This window comes from Scleropages formosus, chromosome 5 (genome assembly GCF_900964775.1).
Source record: "Scleropages formosus chromosome 5, fSclFor1.1, whole genome shotgun sequence".
Taxonomy (NCBI): domain Eukaryota; kingdom Metazoa; phylum Chordata; class Actinopteri; order Osteoglossiformes; family Osteoglossidae; genus Scleropages; species Scleropages formosus.
The window spans coordinates 18,337,208-18,356,078 of NC_041810.1; the positions used below are offsets into that span (position 1 = coordinate 18,337,208).

Genomic DNA, 18,871 nt, shown 5'->3' on the forward strand with positions numbered 1-18,871 from the left:
GGAAGCACATGATGATACACTGGATCTTACTCTGAGGGAGAGGTAGATGTCTAAGTGTTCATCACAGACTATTTAGCTACTGTTTTTGTTACAGCAAAAATACCTGTTAGCCGTGTGACGATCAGTGACATAGTATTTTGAAATGATAATGAAGATTCCGGTATTTAATGAATTTGAAATCTTTAGCTTCCACACTCCCATGAAATTGAGGTCCAGTTGTAAATATTAATTTTTTTGTAATTTTGCTGATTTCCTCAGGCTCTGCGACAAAAACCAAACTTAAAACACGCACAGGAAATTTGTGTAGTGTCTCTGAGACATAATATTTAAAAACAGAATTAATGGAAATATGTAATGCAAAAATTAAATATTCTAATAAGGGCAAAGAAAAACAACATGTACACACTAAGACACTACAGGAAACAACAGAATATTAAACTCAAGTTGTGTTCACCTTTTTGGATTTTCCTTAAAAAATAAGATTGCGTGGACAAAACAGGCAAGTGACGCCAAATTCAATTGAACATTTACACCGGTAATTTGCTACAGTTGCAAAGATAAACCATAATGAGAACTTTGGTGACATTTAAATAAAGCCATAAACAATTCATGTCTGTGTTTGTCCTCCTAAGCTTCCCGTGTGAGATGGTTGCTGCTTTAATATGCAACACCATTGCTTTTTCCGTGGGCCAGAGCTTCACTCTCCTTATCTAAACAGCCATCTGCCACCTTTTCTGTCTTCCTCCTCTCTTGGATGAGGTTCCAACGGTGATAAAACAGGTACCCAGGCAACAGGAATCCAGCCAGTGAGGAAATGAGCAGCAGCAGATTGATCTGTTGAGAGAGATTGGGGGGGGGTTGGATCAGTGACCACCAGTCAGCGTGTGTTCCTCAACACTGCGGCGCTCCCGTGTCTCACCCAGTGAGGGTCTCCCCTCAGGGGTCCCAACATGAGCATGAAGAGTGGCTGCTGCAAGAGGGCAAAGATGGCGCTGATGGTGGACTGCAGCCCCGTCAGCGTCCCAAAGTGGTTCGGGGGGTACCTGAAAAGTAGGAGGAACGGGCAAAGGGGCGTTAGAGCAGCTGGCGTCATCGTTTCAAGTCTGACTGATGAGCAGGTGAGGAAAGCATCAGCAAAAGCGATGTGTAGGGATACTCACACGGCAGCATAAAGGCCTCCGCAACAAGAGTGGATGAAGCCTCGCACCACTGTGTGCAGGATGAAGGAGATGATCTGCGGAGCAACGGAGAGAACGCTTTACCTTTGAAAAACAAGAGCCCCTCCTCACCGCCGTTCTGCATGTCGGAGACCACGGCGCACTAAACAGAAGGTTCTGCATAATGTAGCAGTGCAGTGCAGCAGGAACATGGTGTTTGAGTTGTGGAATGTGATGACTGGCAGGCGTAGACCTATTCCTATTCGCCTCTCACCTGTACAGGCAGGTTGTTTATCATGCAGGTGATGCCGAAGACGAACAGCAGCAGGTTTGTGAAGCTGAAGGCTCTTATTGTGTTGCTGAGTTTCTGGATCTTTGCACTTTTCTTCGGAGATCTACGTGGAAAAAGGAAGCAGGTGAAGGGTGATGTATTTTCGGGACATCCCTGTCCCTGCTTCTTAAGGCTGTAGAAAAATACCCCCCTCCCCAAATCATGTTCTCCCTCGCCCTCTGACCTGTCCTGCTCCTTGCAGACCCTCTCATCTGACTCGCACTCCTTCATCTTCCAGTCCATGATGTAGCCGATGAGGGGGCACGTGAACAAACAGAGCAGCTGCAGAGCGCCAAAAATGGAGGCGTAGAAGTCCACTGTCACCGAACGAACACAAAAACACACACACAGTGAGATCAAAAAAAGTCAACTGATAGCATCACACCTCCTTTGCATTAACACTCTTTCTTACAAACGTTCAAAGAGACAAATATTTTCCTGATTGTTTATTTTTAATTACGTTTTTCTTCACTTATTTAATAAAATTTGTCTGTTGTGGGATGACAACGAACAATGTTTCTGCATCGTCATTAGTCAGCAGTAAAACAAAACCAAACAGAATAGGAGTATGTCGAGAATCAATCATTTTAAATGAGTTTTGATTATAATGTATTTTTCTGTTAACAAAGAATAAAAATGACACAGTATTTATCATAGCTTTATCTCAGGTTTTACAGAACCCAACCTGTAAATAAACCAAATAAGACAAGTGAATCATGGAGCTTTTACAGATTGTCACTTAATGGTAAAACTGACATTGGATTTATGAACAATTTGTGAATTTGGGGTGCATGGATTTCGGGTGCCAATTCTGTTTGAAACGCGAGGAACCAACGTACGCGGTACCTGCAATCGGCACTGCTGGGCACTACACGTGTCTAGCACACGCTTAAATCCTAATATCTGAGATAACCCCTAACGTCAATGCATTACACAGTGAAACACACTTTGATCAAACGGTTTAATTGGCAGAGAAATGTCTGTCTCACCTTTATGTTTTGCTTCTGTTAACAGTTCCTCTGAGGCTGAAACAGACATCACAGATGTAAGACAACGGGCCATTCGTCAGATGAACAAGTACGTGTCAACGGCTTCTCTAGGCTGTATTACTCCAAGTGTACAAACTGCTTAAATATTCTGTTTGGCCCTTTGCCAGGTGAACGGCTCCAGGAGACTCACAGTTGCCGTGGGTGACCTGGAACTCCAGCATCTTATTCATGGCCCCCATGTAGAAGATGAGACGCAGCTGCGTTATGCCCATAGTGATGAGGCTCCACATGAAGATGGGGGAACAGACAGACCTGCGGAACGGGACTGAGCCAAACACAAAGGTGATCATTGTGGGACAATTCTGGGAGTTCAACGAGGTACTCTAAAAGGAGAAGGTGAGTAGAAGACAGGATGGATGTTAGTAATTCTAAAATGAGCATATCTGCTAGCACTAAGAAACATTTTGGACACACTAGCGCTACAAATAGACGTCCTGCACACTCTACTTCCGTCAATCTAACATCGGTACTACTGAATGTGCCAGTGACTACGCAAAACGTTCAGCAGCTACGTGTTCTGCTTTACCTGTGCTCTGCAGTGTGCTCAGGTGCTGTTATGTTGGCACATTGCTGCTGATTTAATCACATTGGATTACGGTTACGATGCCGTCAGTCGCCGTGTTATCGCAGTGTGGAGAGTATTCAGGGAGTTAATGGTTGCCACCATCCAGCTGATGTCCTCCGGCAGCTTAAGGCTTCTCAGTAGCATAATTTGCAGTAAAAACGAATAACCTTGCAGTAAGAAAAACGGTGGTGCTGTCGACAGAACATGCTTCACAGACTAACGGACTTGAAAAGGACACCTTTTTTTCCGAAACTACACAGGACTGCCCCGTGGATCCTTACTGAAATACACGTTCACGTGACCATGCTAGATAAGTACACGGCACACACAGGGTACCACCAAACATTGACTCTGCCATATGCTTAAGTGTTTCTACTGATCCACAGCTTTGTTCCTTAACTCACTTTGTTGGTCGGCGCCAGCTTTGCACGGCTGCTTGGAGGACTGATCCTTCTGGTTCTGAACCTGGTCCCCTGCGGTCACTTCATTGCAGAGGCAATTTTCTGTCTCCATGGTGTCCAGGGTCACACTCTCACCCTTTGTCTTCTTCCTGTTAGAAATGACACAGCTCATCACAACAGTCCACTATGGTGCTGTACGGTACAATGGCGCTGCAGCAAATGAGCAGCACGTGTAACCTGTTTTGTCGATTTACTACTAAGTACAGACTAGGTAATACAGTATATAACATTATATGAGCTAAATAAAGTAAAGCAAGGGAAGGTGCCGTAGAGTTGATGTTGACCACTCCGTTTTCAAGGTAGGGGAAGCATGTGGGAAAAGGGTGTAGTAAAACCCTGCAAACTCTTCACTATTTTGAAAACCACAAATGGTCAGAAATCAGCCCTGACTGAGTGGCAGTTACCCTAAATTTACCTTAATCTACTGCTCTGGCGAATCCGTACCTCATTTGGAACTAGTTTGAAGATCGAATTGAAGTTGACAAAATTACGAAACTGTAACAGCTAGAATTCTACACATCAGAAGCTAAATTTAATCCCGTCCCAGTGGAATATTTTTCAGACAGTCATGTGCTCTTTTATTGATATGTAAAGCATGTGCTTTATCGCATTGGGCTTTCACAGTAATATTGAGGTGTACCTCAGGTCATCAGGTGTAAGGAAAGGTTCCGCAGGCCAGTTGAGGAAGCAGTTCAGGAAGACGAGACACGCCAGTCCTGACCACACCCACATGATCACCCGGAAAGACACACCGGCATCATAAATCAGCTGGAGAGGAAAGCGAGATGCATATGAGATGTGAGGATGACATCAAAAAACACTAGTCAGAGAACACAGCAGTGGAGCATCTCAGACAAGGAAAAGGAATGGAGCTCACAAATTAGCGTCAATACACTACAGACACGCGTGTTTCCGCATGCCAGTCCCTACAACACACGTTCCATTGTAGCACAGTTAAAGTACCTGCAATATTGAGATAGTATATCCGAATATCTGACTTCACAGTAGCCTGTTATAAAAAATACCATGGGCAAACAGTAACACTCACTCCTTCAACATGTGTTCAATGTACCTCTTTGTCAGTGCGCTGCTAATATTTAGTAATTCGGCTGATGCTTGTCTCCAAAGTGACTTACAGCCTTATTTACAGTAATTTTCCCCATTAACACAACTCAGTAATTCTTGTACTGGAGCAATTTGGGTTAAATACTTTGCTTAATGGGGGGGTGCGGTGGCGCAGTGGGTTTGGCCGTTGCCTAGCTGCGTGGCAGGTCTGGGGTTCGAGTCCTGCTTGGGGTGCGGTGGCCCTGTCTTTCTCCCTGTGTTTGCCTCCCCCGCCATGCAGAGGAAGGACCTGGCAACCCACCTCTGTTTCCTCCCTTGACTTGCCTTGAAAACCATGCGAGTGGTTGCTATGGGTCGGCTTTGACTTGGCACTTACCATACCTTGCTTAATGGTACTAATGAAGAAGGAAGCGTTCAATCCTTGGAGCTCAAGGCTACACCTCTGAGTACTATGCTATCTGCTGCCCCATCACTATTAATGAGAACTGCTGTCTCTTTTTTATTTCTCTATGCTTTTACCCAAAAGGCTTTTTACTGCTATCTGTAGAACTGGGTCATTTTTAATAAAGACATTCAGGTTACCTACATTCCTCAGTGGGACTAAAGCAGGCCTCCTTCTGCATGACACAGTGTTAGGGTTAAGGTTAGGGTTATCTCCGGCCTGCTGCCCCAGTATGCGTGTTTCTGGACAAAGAGGAAACAGTTCACAGATGTATCTGCGTTTGATAGCACTTCATTTCCGGCAGTTACCTTGACTCCCAGGAACGTGACAGCGGAGGAGGCGTAGGAGCCGATCATGAAGGACATGATGGTGGAGCTGAGACTTCCAAACATGTTTGGTAACTGAAAGAGAGAAATACTGAATTACATGACGATGGCCAGGAAACTGAAACTGTGGTACTCGGTAAAGCCCAGTTTATATAACGCCACCTTAGAGTATTAAGGCCCCCAATGATCTCAGTCATGTTTTCCTTGTGCAAGTTTACCATCGTGGTCCTTTCTGTAGAAATTGTTGCAGTGAATGGCTCTTAATTAACGGGCATGTCACTGTGATATTTTCATCAATTCTTCTCTACATTTACATTTATTCATTTAGCAGATTCTTTTGTCCAAAGCGACATACATCTCAGCAAAAGTACAATTCATGCATTACATTGAGAGGAGGAGACATAGTTGCAGACATGAAAGTCTCAAGCAAACCTAGTTTGTTACCGAGCACTTGCTGCACTGAGGTTCATCGTTCGAGTAGGTGCATAAAACACAGGATAGACAAATCCTGATACCCTCCTACTATTTTTTTTTTTTTTTATTATAAGATACACAAGCAAGCAAAAACAATGCCGGAGTAGTGGCTGATTAAAAGCTTCATCTGGCGATGCTCATGAAGTTACGGTGCATGAACATTTACACCGTACACGAGCTGCAGAGATCTTGGGCGAAAAGGGTCCGGAAAAGGTGAGTTTTCAGACCCTTCTTCTCTACAATACCAACTTCAGTTGATGTGGAAGCGGCATGTTTTACAGCACTACAGCTGGTCCTGGTATTTCTGGAGGTGGGGTACAGTGAGCAGTAGGGGGCACTAGTGAGCACCAATGAGAAGATTGAAAAAGGCAGAAAGAGGCTGGGGAGGAAATGCAGACGAACATCTGGCAGCCAGTAGAAACAGCACTCCTTTTGTTTCGCTGATCACATAACTGTTTGTTTCCTTTCTGTACCCTTGGCGTCTCTCGGACCCTGTCCGCTAGGTAAACAGGTGTGTAAACACAGGACGACAGACGGGTACGCGCCGATGTTGATGGAGCACGCATCGAACCTCAGTTCGGCAGAAATGAATGCAGAAGCAGTATTTCCCACTTTTTTTTTTTTTTTTTTTTTTTTACCAGAAAGGATTCAAAACAGTTCTGTTTGGTTGCATGCGGTAAATTTGAATGTTTTGTGCTGCAGGACACACTACCCAGTGCTGTATTTGCCACATGCAGTGTTTTTTTTTGATTAAATTAACTGGTCTTACCTTACTTAAATGTAAACAATCTGGTAAAAATGAGTAAAGTGCACCTCACCGCCACTCTGCCTCCTAGCCAACTACAGCTTAATACAGTTATAAACCGTCATCCTTGCCCTCCCTCCTCATCCTCCCTGGTTTTCAGTGCTCCTTCTCTTTTCCCTTCTGCTCAGAAGCATCTTCCAGGATCTCATTGTTTCACTTGGTCTTGCATATCGTTCCTTTTTTTTTTTTCCTTCAAAGAGCAATTTTTACTTTATTTTTTAAAGGTACATGGCATTCCGGTCACTTCTGCTGACCCCACCAGGTGGCCACAGAGCTGCTGCAGGCTATTACAGTACTGTGCCCAATTTATGAGTCTGCGTGTGGAACAGCGCTGGACTCGAGCCACATCCTTATCTCGCTCCTCACCCCTCTTTGAGGGTATCTGGCACCTATTTTTGTTCTGCTTGGATTGTTTTTAATGGTCAACAACTAAACCTCTTGGCAGGTGAACAGAGAACTGTAACCAGCTGAATCTTTTCACCAACTAAAATGTGACTATTTTTGTTTTGGTTAAAATAAATTTCTATTATGATACTACATATGAAATAAAAATGTAGTCAGTAAATACACATAAATAATGAGCATCCAGCCTGGATTCTGTTCAGGACTTATGAGGACCCCCCCCGCCCCAAATCACAAGGTTTTGCAGAAAATGGTAGTGTACAGAAACACCCCAATGACACTGTGTACTTAGTAGTCTGCTGTTAAACTGTTCTATTATTTCCTGCTTTCAGGATTCTGCTTTATTAGTCCTTTGCACCATATTTCAAAGTCATTTCTTCCTCCACACTTCACTTTTCCAGTGTGTCCTTTCCCCACCTTTATTTGCAGGCTGTAAGATGTGGGCAGGTTACGGTAGGTCAACAGCCAACACACTGCAGCGCTGCATCTCGTCTCCCTTGACAGAAACTCACTGGAGTGAACCAGTCTCTCCTGCAGTGCAATTTTTCACGCCACATTTCCTCTCTGCATAGCCGTCAACCGTTGTTCTCCCGTGCCCTCGGGCGATCGTTCGACCGTACCACACCGAAGATTTCCGGCCCTGTTGTTTAGCCTCCATAATTGCCAGCTTCTACTTTCCTTCTCAAGGGCAACTATGGAAGTGCAGCTCTTTCTCAACACCCGGAGCCCGCCACACACCCCGGTCTTCGGCTGCCTTCTCTATTAGGACACATCGAATTACTAATTTCCTCTGACTTCTTTCTTCGTAAGTTCCACATCGTCCAGTTCTAAATTTCTGAATTACTGAAAGCGAGCGCCTTTAGTAAGATAAGTCGTCTAGGTGTCCTTGCTCCTTATGAGTGAAACGTTGAAGCCGTACTCATGGCCTTGTGCTCCTCCCTCAGAATGTTAACACGGCCAGTTCCCACTGGGCACAAACATTTCCTTCGGTGTGTTTATTTGTGTCTCTCTACCTGTGTGAATTTTCCCAGCCACCTTGAAACATGATCCTGAGCAACAACAACCTTGTTGTATCCAAATTATTACGATGCCATACTCCCTTCTTATCCTCCATTAGGCCCTTAAACGTGTGATCCTGCACCACTTTCCGTATTTAATAATTCCATTTAATACAGCCTTTGTCTGATGAGAGTTTCAGGTCTGGGGTTTTGAACTTGCAGCGCTTGACCTGCACTTCCTTTGCAACCTTTAGGTAGATATTTTGCAGTAAAAGTGTCCCTGTAGGCTTCCTTTGGACCAGTCCATGCAAGGCCACGTGACAAACTGCCTCATCCCAATACACGTTACCGTGAATTTGCGGTGCCCGTGAATTTCTCTGCAAACAATGTCATGTGAGACAGCGAGGCAGAGAGGGGAACAACAGAAGGGCAAGAGGAGAGAGGTTAAGCACATGCTTTCTGTTTGATGTCAACATAAATGTCATTCGCTATTTGAATATTCCAGGGCCACAGCATTCGGGTTCATAACGTTACTACACGTCATGGTAATGAGCACTGGTTCCCTACATGTGAAACCTTTGGAGACTTTAGCTGCTTTTCACCTCCTGCTCTGGCCGGTTCTTCGGCAGCTCTTATTTCAGCTATAGAGCCTCCGAATACATTAGAGAAAGTGGGAGACTGAGCAAAACTTACTGCGGTACCTAGTAGGTGGGTAACGTGCACAGACAGGCAAAGGGAATTGTGGCGTTGGTTATATGAGCACTTCAAGCCTGGACAGAAAAGGCTTAAGAGACAGAGCATGTGCCTCTTTGTCATAGTGTGTTTCTAGCAGAGGTTGAAGGACACGGCGGAGGAGAAGGCGTGGGGGCAGCAGTGGCTTCTGATTGGTCACACACCATGTGCCTTTATTTCCATCCTGGCTGCGGAAAGTCAGATGCACTGACATTCCTTCGCCGATGCCAACACACACACACCTGCTGTAGCTCATATACACATGGCACCAGGCAAAAGTCACACAAACTAAAATATCCCGACTCTGTCCGCTTTGAATATACACTGCGTTTAGAAATGTAAGTTTAATGCGCAAGTGTCATTTTCAACATTATACATAAAATTAAAGCACTGACCAAGACAGCAGATTCCTATACAGACACACTAAGGTGTGTTTTCAGTTTCAAAAAACTGTGAAAGACATTACGAAGTTAAACGGTACAAAATTAGAAATGTATAAATAATTGAATTCAGCTGTTATTTTCCATGGACACAAATAAAAGGTTTTACAGCAAGCTGACTGACAGCACATCTAAAGATAATGGCCTTGTATCTGTCAGTATAATGTGAGAACTCCTACGTATCACAGATTTATAAACATTTGTATATATTATGAACACATTTTTGAAAATGGGCTCCGTTGTTTCAGTGTTTTCTCTCACCGTGAGGGAAGTGAAGGTCAAACAGATTCCTCCGAAGCCATTTAAAGACAGGGCGAGGAAGATGAGCGGGGACAGGGCTGGGGAGAAATGATGAAGTATGATCATCACATGACAACACTGCTGTGCTAATGTAGAACCCTCCTACAGAATTGGGCCAGGACCCATTGCTAAAATGACCCGTGAGCAATTAAAAACACACACAACACACACAAGGATACTCCAGCCCCGATGTACATAGTGGATGGACTAGAATTAGAATCAGCAACACACTCTTTGACTATGTGATGGAAGTGTGGTGAACTGGAGCCCATAAATCAAGCAATGAAACTGAAGAATTTCCTGCTGTTTTATGCTGCTTCACTTTATTCACTGTTGTTAAATTATGCAGCAAAAAGGATGTGAGAGCACATTCTTAAGGGGCGTAAAAAAAATACCGGTAACACTTATTCTGGCATTTGCAGGCTGTCATGAAAAGTCAGGCTGACACTTCGAACCACTGAGCAAATCTATTTTTCCCCCAATTAATAATGAAGTTTTTTTTTTTTTTTTTGTGAACCAAGCATAGTGAACTTCATGCTTCATTCAACACATCGAGGCTGCCCCAGGGTCTACAGAGTATGCCGAGTACCTGTGTACGTACCTCTGTATTCCCATGTATATCTGTATACATCCACTATTGTTTCCAGTTTGTCTTTTAAGGTTATGCTTTCATTAATTCTTTCTTTATCACAAACTGATTCTCTAGTGCAGGGCTGCAATGGTCTGCAGTTTACTTAGGAAGCATAAAGGGTGAGGCAGGGTACACCCAGGACGTAGACATCTCAGCAACTAGGCTCCCGGATGTTTAAAACTAACAAGATCACCGTCTTTCACTCTGTGCAGCATGAGGACATTATGTCTGTAAATGCCGTCGGCAGTGGCACTAACAGATATATGTGGCTGAATAATCTTCATTTGATCCATCTCCATTTAATCTAGGCTTTATATGTAATAGTGTAATTATGTTAGAAAGGAAATCTGTGTGTTTTAAAAAGCTGAGATATAAGTTACATGCTTACACTTTATTTCTAAAAGGACTGAAAGGTCCCAGGTGTGAATCCCACTCCTTCTGCATCACCCTTGCGCTTGTCTTGCATTAAGCAATATTTATGTGAATAGTTTAATTTATTGTGCTCTTTTTCTTGAAGGTTCCCATGAGTGTGTGTTCTGTTCACTTTGTTGTTGTTCAGCTCAACGACTGACTGGGAATCACAGAAGTGAGGTTCATTACTCGTGCGATTATACTGTCTGTCGTTTCTCCGTCATTACTGCGTGAAGAACACGTATGAGGATCCAACTCGGCTTTCTCTTCATAATAAATATGTATGAAATTAGAATGACCCTGTAAAGGCAAAAATGCCATTGTACTGAATAATAAGCCTGTTGTATGAAGAAAGGGTATTTATTTTCCCAAACCAGCGTAGTGGTTTCTCATTCTATGGAACCGTGTTACATGAAGGCTGAGTGGACATGTGTGCGGCTGTCTTTGCCCAGATGGGGTGCTGCAGACTCACCCGTGGGATTGTACGCAGTAATGGCAACGATGGCACAGGAGACGGCGAAACATGTGCTAGGAGAGAGGAAGGAGCACGAGAAGATGGGGGGAAAGGAGAAGCGATGTCAGCACAAAGTGAGGTACGTCCAAGAGGCAACAAAGACACTCAGAGCTGAGGATAAATGTAACATCCTTGTTTCTGCCACCTTTTTCTCCACCCAACTTATTCAATGAGACGTTCTATATCAGACTCAGTAGATTCCAGGTTTCCATTCAGCGTTATATACTGGAAATGGACCAGCTGTCACTCAAGTCATTTTGACATTCTGAACTAATGCAAAGATACATGAAATACATGTTAAATGGTGGTGACAACTGGCCCATAAATAAAAATCATCCGTTCGTGATCAGTAACTACGTGTTTGCCGAACTAATCCTATGGCACGAAGGAATGGGGAAACCTTACGGCACAAAGCGTGCGTGTTACATCAGCAACTCAGTAATGCCTACATTCATAACTTCAGTACAGCTTTGCCAGCATTTGTACAGCACACAGACAGATGTGGCACACCCACATACGTAGATAGAGTAACTGCTCAAACCACTCCTTGTTTGACTGCTTCTTATTCCAACAGTGAGCAAGAATTAGGACTAGTTTTAACACCTCCAGTAGCTGCTTATCCTAAGGCTGAGTCACGGTAGCCTAGAGCCTCTTCTGAAAGTATAAGACAAGACTAAGGATGGTAAAATGTGGACAGGGTGCCCGTCCAGCACAGGGTAGCCACACGCAGTGACATTATACGGGCAATTCAGAGTCACTAGTTAACTTGAAACATGCCTTTGGACTGCGGGAGGAAACCAGAGCATCTATAGGAAGCCCAGATAAACACAGGGAGAACATGCATACATCACATACTGGGAGCGAGGATCAAACCTACATCCAGCAGTGTAGCCCTAGCTGATGTGAGGCACCTTGTGCTGCCCGCTGCACCACTGTGCCTCCAAGACAGTCCAATAAACAATTATTACTGGAGTTCAGGGGGTGCGGTGGCGCAGTGGGTTGGACCGCAGTCCTGCTCTCCGGTGGGTCTGGGGTTCGAGTCCCACTTAGGGTGCCTTGCGACGGACTGGCCGTCCCGTCCTGGGTGTGTCCCCTCCCCCTCCGGCCTTACACCCTGTGTTGCCGGGCAGGCTCCGGTTCCCTGCGACCCTGTATGGGACAAGCGGTTCTGGAAATGTGTGTGTGTGTGTGTGTACTGGAGTTCAGACACTCTTATTATAGCCAAAATATGACCTTTGTTTCCTACAGGCAGTTCTGCAGAGTGCAGGAAAGCTGCTGAAGCACTGATGTACGCAGGCATGACACACATGTGCCACCTCAAATAAGCTGATCAGCAGGGTTACAGACAGCAGCTGGTAGCATAGTGGTTAGAGTTGTTCCCTTAGGACCCAAAGCAGGTTGCAGGTTTAAATCCCACTTCCAGCTGTAGTACTGTCAAAGGTCCTTAGTTTAAATTGCTCTAGTAAAATTACCCAGCTGTATAAATGGGTCAATAACTGTAAGTATTTTAGCATTGTAAGTCACTTTGGAGAAAAGTGTTAGCTAAGTATGTTAGCTATGTAAATGATCAAGTATTAAAAAGTGAGTACACTCCTACGTTATGCTGACACAAAGGAATGGGACACAGCGAAATGCGCTTTTTGCCGTATGAGTCATTTTTCTGTAGTATCTGCCACGCAAGATTGCCCTGTTTGAGCCCCACCCCATCCGTCTTACCTGCCCACCAGACGCAGGGGGCGGGGCCCATACTTGTCCATCAGGATTCCGAGGGGGAGGGTGGCAGCGCTCAGCAGGAAGGAGCCGATGGTGAAGCCCAGGTTGAGCATCTCCTCCTGCTCCACACAGCTGAGCCACTCATCAGCCTTGTGTTCATAGTTGCTGCTGCCATTAGCATGAACCTGCTCCCCTTCAGAGGACAGAAATGTTCCTCATCAGCATAACGGCACCTGCGATAAAAACTCATTGTAGATCCTGAAACTAGGAGCTCGCTGTCGTACCTGAACATAGGTGCGAATAAAATCCCTCACTCTTCAGCATAATGAGCAGAGATGCCCAGCCCAGCAGGACCGCAGAGAAGAGCAGATTCTCCACGACGGCGGTTGCAGCCATCCACCATCGCCTCCTGTAGGCTTGGCTGGCAGAAGGCACCATTTTCTGAAACACAGAGAGACAGAGATGTTGCGTACACTCAACACGCCACATACCTGCAACATGGGGATCGCTACAAGGGGTTGGACACACGCACACACAGAGTCCAAAGCCGCGTGTCCCGAGCGGGGTTGCGGCAAGCCAGAGCCTAACCCGGCAACACAGGGCACAAGGATGGAGAGGGAGGAGACACACCCAGGACGGGATGCCAGTCCATTGCAGGGCACCCCAAGCAGGACTTGAACCCCAGACCCACCAGAGAGCAGGACCCAGCCAAACCCGCTGCACCACACATCCCCCACAAGGGTTTGGAAAGAACATAACAAGATTTTAAAAAATGGTTTATCAGATGACAGACCAGGTTTTCAATCCCAAAGGAAAAAGTTCTGGATTATTTATTTACATATACACATGACCGCTACATCAAGGTAAAGAACTCACTTTGAGTTCTACTCATGGAAAGCTGTCCTATTTGCTGGTCCAGGTCTTGGTATTGTTTAAATACATCCGAATACCATGGAAACATTACTTTAATACACGAAGCCACTGTCTTAACATGATGGGAATTACCAGCAGAAGAAAGAGAATATACAAATTTGTAGCAAATGGGGACAGCGAGTTGCACGACAGTGAATAAGGCCGCTCTTAATTTGACAATACTTATCATACGCAGGGCTTTGTGACCTTTTATTTTATTCCAGTTCACTTCCTTCACCTTCATGTGTTTCAGACAACAATAACTGTTAGGCGAAAATGCAAATGTAGGTATAATGACTGCAGAAACTGAAAGCGATTCAATGCATACGCAACATGAAAGAATCTTCCGCAGCGGGTTTGGCCAGGGCCTGCTCTGTAGTGGGTCTGGGGTTCGAACCCTGCTTGGGGTGCCTTGAAGCAGACTGGTGTCCTGTCCGGGGTGTTTCCCCACCCCTTTCGGCCTTGCGCCCTGTGTTGCTGGGTTAGGCTCGGGACAAGCGGTTATAGACGTGTGTGTGCGTGTGTGTGTATTTGGGTGCTTGAACAAATTTCAGGTGAAGAGTGCAGTCCTTCGCCTCAAATGACAGAACGTACGTTTGTAAACGCCTCTTCTCTGTTTGGTTTTGTGGTTCGGTCACATGGAAACCCAGAGTGCACAAACAAGGCCTTTGCCCCCCTCCTCTGCCCCCCAATAAGGACAGCGGTGTCCTCATCTGCGTAACGTCTGACATTTCTGGATTCATCCAGGTCAACTCAACCATCGGTGCTAAAACAGGAAACGTGGACCTTTTAAGACAAAGCTGATATGGCCCAAAATCAAGCCACCAGATATACGTTCATATGTCAGCACTGGCCTCCATGATTTTCTGGAACCTAGAGCCAAGAGCAACAGGTGCTATGAGATCGTTACCGCGAAGACGGCGACTGGGAACACAGAGTAGGGACAGGAAATAAACTTCACGCTTGTCATTTCGAAACATTAGCAGATGGTGGCAACAGTTGTTGCATTTTACTATTCGGTTGCATCTTGCGAACATCCAGCAACAAACTATAAAGTTGCTTCTACTACTGGGCAAATTCCCATTAAACTTAAAAGGCGGGGTCAACCTAATCATTTGAGCAGAGGTAGAAAAATGAAGGCTGAACAACGTTACATCAAAACACGGTGCCAGTGGAACATTCAACAGGAAATCCGACTTGCTTTTCAAAGGCGGCGGCATCAACGCGTCTATCTAATATTATTAGACGCGCTTCAGTGGGGCCATTTGAGGTCGGCTGGTATAGCTAAAGAGATTTTCTTTTGAAACTGACTCCTGTTTGGTCAGGCACACTTCTTAACTGCCCTCGAATCTACGGTATTCCGGCACACAACGTAGAAGAGCACACAGGCGGGGGGTAAACCTTTGCGCAATTGTAACATTCGGCTGCTGCTGCTATTTACAGTGGGTTCCTATTAATAGGAGATGTTAAAGGTACTCCCTGTATCGCGGTCCTGCGAGAGGAACTACTCGTCAGCATTCCTGGCTGTTCCAGCAAGGCAGCTGTCTTAACAACAACAAAAACAATGATAATGATACTAATAGTAACAATAATAATAAAAATAATAATCATAATCATAATAAATATATTATTATTGTTGTTACCCAATGTTTTTTCCTGAGACCTGAAACTTGTCTGTATTCCACTTTTGTCACAATAAACCACATCATTTTAAGGCATGTGTACAATGCTCATACTAGCTCACTGGTGTTAAAAAAAAAAAAAAAAAAAAAAACTCATTACCTTTGTGTTGTTCATGGGAAAACATATTTCACGATGTCTAGTACTGTTAAACCACCACATTGCTTTCTTTTTAATTTCAAATATAGTCAATCAGACAGCTAGCTTTTTAAAGTGTCCATATAAGGCTGTGCGTTCAGCGCATGGCATTTTGCCGGAGGTCTTTATTAACATCGTGTATGTAATTAAAATCCAAAGAATGTCACTTGTTCTGCGAAAAAATGCAAAATATGCCACAGTTTCTAACATTTTACCTGGATATCCTGCAAACTAACATCAAAAGGTCGATTTTGTTTTCTTTCTGAAGTCAGATTGATGTTTTGTACAGTACTTCCCACTTGACTGTTTCTAGTGCAGGATAATGAACGGGCGAAGCTACACCCACAGCGAGGGAAAGTGTTCCCAGCTGCAGCAGTTTAACTGCTGTGTGACTCAAATCGTTCCTTTTCCTCTTTCTCTCGCTCTCTCTCTCTCACCCTATTTCCCGCCACTTTACACTAGTTTACACTGTCTCCTCCTACTCCGTATGTATGACAAAAAAGAGGGCGTTGCAGATTGTAAACTAGGTACAGAGAGTTCTCGTTTCCCGCCGTAAAAGGGGCGCCTATGTGGCCAAACTAACCGCCGAGAAAAGGAGTCCCGCACCTAACGACATACTTTCACGTCGGCAAGTCACAGTTTAAAGTGACTGCTGGGGGTGTAGAGTAGACAGCATGTTGTTGACACAAGTGTGTAAACGAAAGCTTGCGTACAAACACGATAGCACGGAGTTGTGAATATGTGACAGATGGATGATGAGTGCGACTGAGACCAGATCAAAACCGTTATCAGGATTTGCCTGCTACTTCACAAACGCCATAACAAGGAAGAATTAGGCAGGTGTGCGAACTTACCATACTGATACTGTGTACCATACAATAACTGCAATGCTGACACTGTTACACTGGTACTGTTAACTTATTTTCTGCTGCCGTTGGTAACCGTTGAGGTTTTTTACAGTGGCGTACAGGCCACAAGGAGTTAAAGCACAGGTAACAAACCGAGGGGAGAGGAGAATGTGAAAAATTAGTCGTTCAGGGCAGAAGCCAAAATTAAAAGATATGAAATAACACTCACTGAGCCTGAGTGCGCAAGCAAGACTTTGTATACATTTTTCCACTACATACTTCTTAAAATGTGCTAAACACGGGGAACAGGCAACAGCGGGCCTACAGCTGCAGCTGTAACGTATTTGGTTTAACTTCAATGCACGTCCACTTCCAGGGAACTCGGGCATTTTAGATTGTTGTGCTTTTCATCGGTCACACATTTGCCAGACAAGTTTTTAAAAGGTCAGTGCGGTGTCTGTTTAGCCCTAGTACCCTGGTTCCGAAAGCAGGGCATCGGAGATGACGGAAAACCGCGGGAAGTAGACGGATCATCGTGAACTCATCACGTCGTCTTCGTTTTTTTCCCTCCAGCCACCACGGAAAGCAGCAGTAAATGGAGAAAGCCAAAGGGGACCTTTTCTCATGCTGCGCTTGAGGCAGGGTCGAGGCCTTGGAGGCTCGGAGCCCCCGAGTACTGAACCCAGAACAGCCCCCTTTGGCCACCCCTCAGCAGCTGTCCCTGGAGCCGTCCACAAAACCAGCAGGAATTTCAAAAGTGTTCTTTCACAAACAGCTCTGCTCTGTTACAGTGTTTGCCACACTCCACTCCACCATTTTCCCTTCCTTTTTACTCCGTTTCAACACAGACCATAGAGCTCTTCTTCGCGAACAAACACTAGCGACATTATTTTGAACAAATAAGAAAGCAAATGTGCCAAAAATCTCACGTTTACATTCACAAAAGACACGAAGAGTAATATTATATATAATTACACTGAATTCTACCCGGAGATTTCACTAGTAAATCACCATCAGTTTTGCCTCACCTGCACAAACTTTAACTGTCCGGGGGAAATTAAATCAATGGACTCAAAATGTTCAACTACACAGTTTTATTTTACTGACTCATTTCTTGAAGCGGAGTGTCAGTGTGTGTAACACCGTATTATAACACCGTGACTGTTTAACAGGATATGTAACACTTAAAGAGGCTAACACTATTTAACACTAACACAGTTTAACACTGTGTGTAACGCTGCCGACGTTGCAGTAGCGTAAAAGTAAGTGACCGAGCCGGCGAGGCGAGGGCACGTTTAGATATTATTGCATCAGCTGAAGTATTTTTTTCCACGGAACTCAACCCGCCACGTCTTGGAGTCTGAGCAGCAGCGGAGTCTGTTCCGACCGACCGAGTGCCCAGCAGCAGCAGCGCTACAGTCACTGTGTGTGACACTACCTACAGAAATGTCCCCAAATTCAAAACACGCACTTTTCTTACAGACAAACTGTTTTCGATCATTTATTTTTCAACATTTTCCACCACGGCACGTGTCCCTCCCTGCAAGTGCCAGCACAAACAAAGGAAGAGCCACAATCATCATGTGAATGAATGTAGGTGCAGCTGTAAATAATGAATGACTCGTGTGCCGTTAACCCGAAGACCTGGGATATCCTACCTGAAGGACTGCATTACAGGTAAAGACAAGGTTTTAAACAGGTTTTTTTTTTTAAAAAAAATTGAACTTTCCCCTGGCAAGTACGGTAACTGAAAAAGTTTGAAACTGACCGCCGCACGGAAACTGGTGGTTGGCAACAAAAGCGCACGAAAAAGTGGTAAAGTTCGAACGTGAGGGGCCGTCGAAAACAGCAAAGTTATTATATAGTAATCGTTTCTTTTTTTTTTCCAAAATTAAAAAATAAAACCTGCCCCTTTTGTCCCCGCGATTTCGTGACACCCGTGTGGCGCGCGCGCACGTGTCCTCCCTCCGCGCGCACATGGTAACACCGATAAGACACTTACGCTCGTTTTCATCCCTTCAAAGTCTCTCTTTCGGCTTCTTAAATTCCCCCCGCTGTTTCCTTTTTGCCCTCTGCGTTCCCCGTGTGTCTCTTTTCGCTGTTTCGCTCTTGATCTTCTACGAAGAAGCCATAATTATGGGCTCTTCAACTTTCCAGGTTGTTTCCGCAGCAGCATCTGCCGTCATAAGCTGTACATTTGGGTGGGAAGTGTTTCGTACAGCCCTCCTCCTCCTCCTCCTCCTCCTCCTCCTCCCCCCCCCTTCCCCTCTCCGTGTCCTTCTACCCTCCCCTATTCTTCCCCTCCTCCTCTTGCTCCTGCCCACCAAACACACAACGCACACAGACAGAGCAACGGCTCGTGTCTTTCCCACAGCCACAAAATATAATCACGTAAAGTGAATTTATTTCATCACTTTTCGAGCCCTCAGCAGTTGTTGGTAAGACATTGTCTCCAAACATCATTATAGAAATTTTTA

General features: G+C 44.9%; 1 protein-coding gene across 1 annotated transcript; it reads right to left on the reverse strand.

Annotated features, from left to right (window-relative positions):
- Nucleotides 1-501: 501 nt before the first annotated feature.
- On the reverse strand, nucleotides 502-18,610 carry LOC108935922 (large neutral amino acids transporter small subunit 3-like). The gene is made up of 15 exons (XM_029252413.1): nucleotides 18,397-18,610; nucleotides 13,101-13,257; nucleotides 12,820-13,009; nucleotides 11,062-11,117; nucleotides 9,509-9,585; nucleotides 5,379-5,471; nucleotides 4,204-4,331; nucleotides 3,507-3,652; nucleotides 2,668-2,802; nucleotides 2,478-2,513; nucleotides 1,673-1,805; nucleotides 1,432-1,552; nucleotides 1,161-1,234; nucleotides 920-1,043; nucleotides 502-834 (listed from the first exon to the last, which is right to left on the reverse strand). The coding sequence occupies exons 1-15, from the start codon at nucleotides 18,406-18,408 to the stop codon at nucleotides 658-660; spliced, it is 1,659 nt and encodes a 552-aa protein (XP_029108246.1). The 5' UTR covers nucleotides 18,409-18,610; the 3' UTR covers nucleotides 502-657.
- Nucleotides 18,611-18,871: the final 261 nt, after the last annotated feature.

Excerpts from the sequence above, each read along its gene's own strand:
- LOC108935922 (XM_029252413.1), bottom strand. Across the intron at positions 13,010-13,100 it reads TTATTCGCACCTATGTTCAG|GGGAGCAGGTTCATGCTAAT; the intron begins GTACGACAGCGA and ends TGTCCTCTGAAG. Across the intron at positions 1,806-2,477 it reads AACAGAAGCAAAACATAAAG|TGGACTTCTACGCCTCCATT; the intron begins GTGAGACAGACA and ends GTTCGGTGACAG.